Here is a 7,308-nt window from a genome sequence, read left to right on the forward strand (position 1 = left end):
TTTTTGAAGCGTCTAAATGCATTGGACAGATCAGTAACACATCAGTTCAGCTAATTGTTTTCTTCTTTTTTTTTTGAGGAACATGAAAGTGAAATCTGTAGCTGTGTCAGAAATCCAAATCAGCCCAATCACAAGACCTAACATATGATATCTCATATATAGTGTCATCCTAGACACTGATGCAATCACTTTTAACAATCAATAGTTGTTATAGGATCAGAAAGAAAGATAATTGTGTGTCGGCTTAAATCTGTTCTGACCGGGTTTTCTGTTTTTGCTTATAGACTTTTTTTTATCCCTGTACTAATGGCTTGGACAAAAGAATTGGGTTTCTGTCTCTGGAAATGTAAGTATATATTAAGATTTTCTGTCAAAGTGCTTGACATCCTCAAATTTAACGTATCTATTTACTTGTTTTAGAAAATCTTCTACCTAGGTTCAATGCTGAATCACATTATGGTGCCATAAAGACTCATGTATGAAACATATTTGTGCACCCAATCTTAATCCATGTATATTTACTGTTAGTTATCAGTGAAAAACCTTAAATATTTTGTGATTAATATACGTACCCACACAGCCATGCATTGACAACTTGTACACTTACTGGCTTGATTAGAAAAAGTTCAGGCTTAAGGAATCACTTACTTGTCTTTATCACAAAAACTCTGAGTTCAGTTTGAATATGAAATGACTAATTAGTGTTTTCTCTGCAAATAAAGGGATTTTCTTTCCATTTGGTGAAAGAAATGGCTTAAATTTAACTTGATCATTGGATTATATCTTAAAGAAATGAAATTATGAATGACCAAAAACAATTTCTTTCAGAATAATATTGATGATACCCTGCTGTTTAACTAATTAAATCTTTAGTAGTGTCATTTTAAAAGGCTTTCAAATAACCAAGAGATGTCTAAGTGAAATTAATGACATGTTGATCATAACACTGATTGTTTTTATGTTCTGTCTCACAGGGACAAAGGTTATGGCTTTCATCATGCTCTCTTTACATCCCTGTGGTCAGTTTTCACTTTCATTTCATCAAGATCATAAAATAAATGTTACCAACTGTTTGGTATCTTAATGTTTGATCATGGACATGAGTGAAAAACAACAAAACAGAACTATTTTTTAGACACAGTTTATATGTCCTCACTTTCTCTCTTTATCTTCTCAGTATCAGAAAATGGAGATCAGAGGATCCGTAAGTAGAATATTTAGAGGTTATAAAATCAAAGTTAGTTGTAATAACAAAGGTTTTATAAAATTGCCTATTGTCCTGTGTTTCTGACTGTAACTTTTATCTTCAGTAGAGAAAATAGAAGTAGATGTGACACAGAAGTTATATCAGGTTGAGAAGAACCACAACATCACACTGGATTTAACCTTCACCACCAAACCAGAGTGCTCCCAAACTTTCTGGCTTGTACTTTGTTACCGAATGGAGGATAAAAAGGTTTTATACCAGTATGTTGATGTTGGTAGTAATAAAGCCTCAGAGTCTCAGGATGAACAGTTTTCAGGACGAGTTCTATTTGACAAAGACGTCCTCAGAGAAGGACGGATCCGACTCCATGTATACAGTCTCAAGATGGAAGACTCTGGATTTTATGTCTGTAAACTGACCATTGGCCGTTGCATGGGCTTGGACACATGTGACCTCACTGTGACTGGTAAGTCAGTAAATTTATACTTTGAAGTGAGAACAGTTTTCTGTTGAATTTTGTAAAAGGTTTATTTCCTCCTGTCCTTCACCACAGACCCTCATCCATCTGAACTCCCAGCAACTATCAGCTCTCCACCAGAGAATTGGGGAAGGACAGGATTAATTATTGTGGCAGCAGCAATAGTAGTAACTATTCTGATTATTGGTTACTTTACTTCTAGAAAGAAAAATGACTCTGAAAGCCAACCTCTATGGACAAAAAGACAAACCGTGTCTTCTTAACCTGTTTCATGGTATTTGTGCATTCTAATATTTTTTGTATTAATTTGGCAACTAGGATCAATTTATAATCATTTTCACTGTGGATCAAAATAACATAGCTGATGCTAAAAAGTACAATAGAAATGACTACTTTTTTCTGGGTCTTTCAATAAACTTTAAAAGCCCTTTATAATATTAAAATATTTTATCTAAAATATCACACAGTAGCTATTCTGGATTAAAAAAGGTTTGTTTGTTTTTCCATATAAATTCCAGCATTGAAGAAGGAAACTGATTACTTCATTAGAGTTTAAAGGAGACGTTTCTCATTCTGGTTTAGAGTCAGTGGATTTACGCAACTTCCTGGTTTGTGGTTAAATCAGCTGAACTGAAGGAGAGAGAAACAATAAAGTCATTTAGAAGAATGAAAGTAAAACCGCCAAAAACCTGTCAGGACATTTTTTTACGTTAGATTTTTAACAATGAGAGAAATTAATATTTTAAGTGAAGAAACAATGCACTGGAATGTTTTCAATGATTAAAAAAGTTTAAGGCTGTTTCAGTTTTAGTTAGTTTTTGCTCCTTTGTGTTTTTTCAATAAAATAAATGTCAAAAAATGCAGAATATAAATAAACTGTAAAACCTGAAGCTTTTATAATATAATGGTACGTGAAGGTTTTGTTAAAAGTTCATGATGTGAAATAATAATTTACATCCAATCAGGACAATCGGCTTTAATACTGATTCAGCCGAGGTTGGTGTCACAGGATTCACTGTAAAAAACAAACTGGAAAATCCCCTGGATTTATTTCTATTCTCTTTTCCCACAGAATTTGCTTCGTAATGAAGACGAATCAGATTTTCATTGATAAAACAGAACAGGAACAACTATTTTAACTGAAAATAAAATAATGTGCAGACATTTTGAGACTTAATACTCAAATGTTGAAAGGTCATTCAGTGTCAGATTTACAGTGTATTTTCTTTACAGTCTCATTTCAAGTCCTCTCACAACTGACCAATTAGCAGTCAGGTTTTCAGGCAGGAAAACAAACTAAAAGTTAAGATTTATTATGAAGAGTTAAATTAGCATTTCAGAGAAGAAGGTTTTTTCATGGTTTAACTAAAGCCGCTGTCAGATGATGAGACTTAGATGTTGTGGCTGAGGACAAGTTAAAGAGTTATTGAAGTGATTGACTGAGGGAACACAAGGGTTTGCCTCTTCTTGCTGATCCACATGGTGACTATCAGTACACTGTGATGATGTGCTGAAAAAAGCTGGAGCTTCTTAAAGAGACAGAAACCAATTTTGGCTTGAACACAATTTTAACATTACTGAAACAGTCTGGTAAAGAGTGAGTTTTAGGAATATCCAGGAACTGTTAATGAATAGTCAAGCTGAAAAAGAAAAGGCAAACAGAAGGAGTGATAGAAAGAAAAAAAAAAAGCTAAACATGGCGGACCGCTAACTGCTTGGTTCAGATTTACAGAGAAACAGTGACACCCAGTGGTAAAACCTAAAATGACACGATGCATGTAAAAATTGCTCCAGGGTTCTCCATCGTTCATTTTGCTCTTTATTCTGCTGTATCAGAATAAAGAATAAACTGATCAGACCTCCTAATTAAACTGAATGTTCAGCAAAGCTTCATGCATCAATCCAAGATTCAACTGTAACAACAAACATAGAAGTCTATCCTGTAATTTTGTAATGTATTTAAACCAGTTCATCATGAAATTCTTTGAATGATTTTTTTGAAGAAAACCATCAGATTGCCTCATAGCTGTCCTGTGATGCTCTCTGTTATGCTAATAAAGCACGAGCCGTAAGTGGAGAGGAATAACTCAGGCCCACATCCAGGTGCAGGATGTTCCATTCTAACATCATGCAGTATGTAATGTTGAAATAAAAATATTAGTATAACATATTTTTATACAAACTGAATTTATTGTTAGCAGACTTTAACATATTTTAATCAGGAGAAAAGATAAGAAAGCAAATCACACCAATAACCCCCCAAAAGTAAAGTTCTTTAATTATTTACAAAATCCACCATAGTATTTTTCACTGGGATATAGAACACTAAAACCCAAAGAAAGAACCCTGTTAGTCATTGTAAACAAAAAGGTTCTGAACGGAGATTTGATCCGTCTGTCAACCCCAAAACAAGGTTCAGTTTTCAAAATGCACTTCACTGAACGACAAAAACCATGTTTGTTTTCTACAAACATGATTGTATTCTCAGTGCAACCAGATAGTTGTATCTGTTGAAATGTTTGTCACTGTTAGTCTGACTTATTACAGTCATTATAAAAATAATCTATCACATAATAGAATACAAAACAACAAGATATGGTACAAACTGTAGACATTTTTATAACAACAGTCACTAAAATCTTCAGGATCAGCTTGGTGTGACTTAATAAAAAGTTTTAATTCCTAAATATCCATTTTTAACATAAGCGACTAAAAGTAACTCATGGTCTTCTCTGAACATCTTTAAACCTGCACAAATAATCCACTTCCTGCTTTAAAAGACAAAACCATATAAAGATAAAGTCATGAGCCTCTCAGGCTGAAAACACTCTTTCTGTTTTGTCTGATTCATCTCAAACCACCAACAATGTGACCAGTAATTTATCGACTCTGTAGATCCTCCTCCATCTCTCTGGTTTCATGGATTCTCTCTTGAAACCAGCAGAGGGCAGAAATGCAACATGAACGCAGCCAGCTGTGGCCTGGTTCTGGTTCTCTCTTCACTTCAGACATCCTGGGCTGTGATGCTTGATGAGTGAAGCACAGGAAGCCAGGAGAGCTGAAGCTGAAGCCGCGGTGAAGAGTCCCAGTCCGACACAAAGACCGGTTCTACCTCGGGTCGCTGGTTCTGGTTGTTCTGATATCACTCCAGGCTCAACTTGGGCTGGAAAAACGAAAATAAAGTCAATTAATCAATCAGTTTGTGTAGCATATTTAGCAACAAGGCAGTTCAAAGAGCTTTCTGTCAGAAAATCACCATGGTAACAAAAATTACATTTTGATGACTGAATTCACCAAAACCGCCGATTCACATCAAATAAGTTTGTCAGTGTTTCATTTTGGTTCAAAAGCAACTCTAAACATTAAGGCGAGTTTTTAGCCTTAATGTGAAGGAAGTAAAAAGGTAAAGCAAAAAGTCTATTCTGGTACTCAGGAGCTGATCAAATTATCAATTATTTAATGTTTAAAAATTACATAATCAGACAAACCAAAATATAAAGTTAGGTGGAGATTTTGGTATTGCAAGGTCCAAAATAACAATAATTCATATAAAAATAAAGAAATATTTTCCAAATCAGTTTCATTCAATATAAAACTTTAACAGAAACTGCAGATGTGTGTCTGTGTCTGGTGAATTTTTTATTAAAACATGTCTGTTTTTCATTCAGTGGGTAAAAAATCCAGAAATTTGAATCAAGAAAGAGTAGAAATACTTCAAAATAAAATTACAAAGAGTAAAAAGTACAGCATAGTAAAAATACTCTTGGAAGTACATATGTTTTAAAAAAGTTACTCAAATAAAGGTAACTAGTTATTATCTAACTCTGTACCTATGAAAATGCTACATTTAGAAGAGTATTTCTGAAAAATAAAGGACATTGATTCCTAAAGGAATATTTAAAAAACAAAACTTATATTCCCTTTAGTCCCCACGGAGCATTGCTCACATAATAACAAGAAACACAAATTTCTGTGATTTTTTTTCTTATTTTGGAGACAAAGATTTGGACAATCTTTGTCTATCAATGAGAAAAAATATTTTAGATGAGTAGAAACTTACAAGTGACGTTGAGTGTGAACTCTTTGACCTTCCTGCCACATCCAGTAGCCATTCTGCAGAGATAACTGGCCGAGTCTTCGGCCCTGACTCTGGCCAGGTGAAGCCTGACCCGGCCCGCCGCCAGCGCTTCTTCATCGCACCGAACTCGACCAGCGAACTGCTGGTGTTGAGCTTCGACGACGCTGCTGTCCAGATGATAAAAAACCTTCAGCTCAGGTAACTGAATACAGTGGATCTTAAGAGAGGAGACTCTCAGGCCAGGCCTGAAAGCAAAGCGCCACTCGATGGTGACATTACCACGTTCCTCCGCCTGGTAAAACAGACCATCGCTGTGACTCAACACCGAGCCTGAAATCAACGAAGGACACAAAGGCTTAATATACAAAAGAAAATACACAATTAAAATAAATCTACTCTGACATTAATTTGATAACATTTATGGAAGCTTTTCTTTGTGTACACAATGCAAAATACAACAAACGTCTGATTGATCTACAATGGACTAATAAAAAAATGGGACGCAGTTTGAACACATGCCTTAAGTTTTTTTTCCTCTACAACAAACTAATAATCTGAAGTACTGCTGAACCAGACGTGTCGGGACTCAACATTCAGCATTTTTACCTGCATCTTAGTTATCCCTGTCTGATCATAAGGAAGTTATTTATAATCTGTCAGCATAATGATATTTAATAACCTCTGCCTTCCCTGCAGCTCTATAATTCCTTCAATTATTTGCAAATAAAACAAGTTTTGTTGGAAGTTTTGTAGGATTTTTTTTCTGCTAGCTTTCATTTTAACAAGTTGACTCACCACAGATGGTTGAGGTCATGGCAGTGAGCAGCAGGATGCTGCAGATCATCATCTTCCTTCGGAAAGCAGAAGATCATTAATGCCATTGAAGGTAAATTCAAGTTAAAGAGATTTAAATCCCTGATTATCTGTTAGAAAAACAGTTCTACTTGCTGGCATTCAGCCATCTGACTGCTACACAGTAAAACCTGAATAACCTGCTGCACTGATTGTTTACTTAAAGCTCTACAAAGTTGTTTTTCTACTTCGTCAAATTATTTTAACGTCATGCTATCTGTGTCTGTTCTTCTACCATCTATTTAGCTCAAAATATACTTACAAATTAGATTTTTAATCTCAACAATAAGAAAATAAAGATGGTAAAATAAAGATTGCATAAAATAAAATAATTCACAGTCCCTGTTTACTGCAATTTCCTCTGTCTCAGTTCTGTTATATTATAAATACTCACATAAAAATATCCAGTATAAACAGCCTGCCGACTCTCCTGAATCAATGTTTCCCAGAATGCTTCACTCTGCTTCTGAAGTTTAAAGATTAAACTTCAGAAGTTTTACAGCTTGTGCTACAGATAATCTCAGCTGTCTGAAGCAGCTGCAAATCCTGCTTACTCACAGACATGTTTCTTTTTACGGCTTCAAACGGGGAATTTAACAACCACTCCCTCTGTCATTTCTGTTTATGCTACTGTGGTAGTAAACACACCTGGTCTCCTAGGCAACAGAATAATAATAATAATAATAGAAAATT

General features: G+C 34.9%; 1 protein-coding gene across 1 annotated transcript; it reads left to right on the forward strand.

The window, feature by feature from the left end:
* The first annotated feature begins 223 nt into the window (after nucleotides 1-223).
* Nucleotides 224-2,520, forward strand: LOC111611225. The gene is made up of 5 exons (XM_023347096.1): nucleotides 224-346; nucleotides 975-1,019; nucleotides 1,178-1,204; nucleotides 1,311-1,673; nucleotides 1,761-2,520. The coding sequence occupies exons 1-5, from the start codon at nucleotides 307-309 to the stop codon at nucleotides 1,946-1,948; spliced, it is 663 nt and encodes a 220-aa protein (XP_023202864.1). The 5' UTR covers nucleotides 224-306; the 3' UTR covers nucleotides 1,949-2,520.
* Nucleotides 2,521-7,308: the final 4,788 nt, after the last annotated feature.

This window comes from Xiphophorus maculatus, chromosome 14 (assembly GCF_002775205.1).
Source record: "Xiphophorus maculatus strain JP 163 A chromosome 14, X_maculatus-5.0-male, whole genome shotgun sequence".
Taxonomy (NCBI): Eukaryota; Metazoa; Chordata; class Actinopteri; order Cyprinodontiformes; family Poeciliidae; genus Xiphophorus; species Xiphophorus maculatus.

Excerpts from the sequence above, each read along its gene's own strand:
- LOC111611225 (XM_023347096.1), top strand. The coding sequence starts at position 307 with ATGGCTTGGACAAAAGAATTGGGTTTCTGTCTCTGGAAAT. Across the intron at positions 347-974 it reads GGGTTTCTGTCTCTGGAAAT|GGACAAAGGTTATGGCTTTC; the intron begins GTAAGTATATAT and ends TCTGTCTCACAG. Across the intron at positions 1,674-1,760 it reads ATGTGACCTCACTGTGACTG|ACCCTCATCCATCTGAACTC; the intron begins GTAAGTCAGTAA and ends CCTTCACCACAG.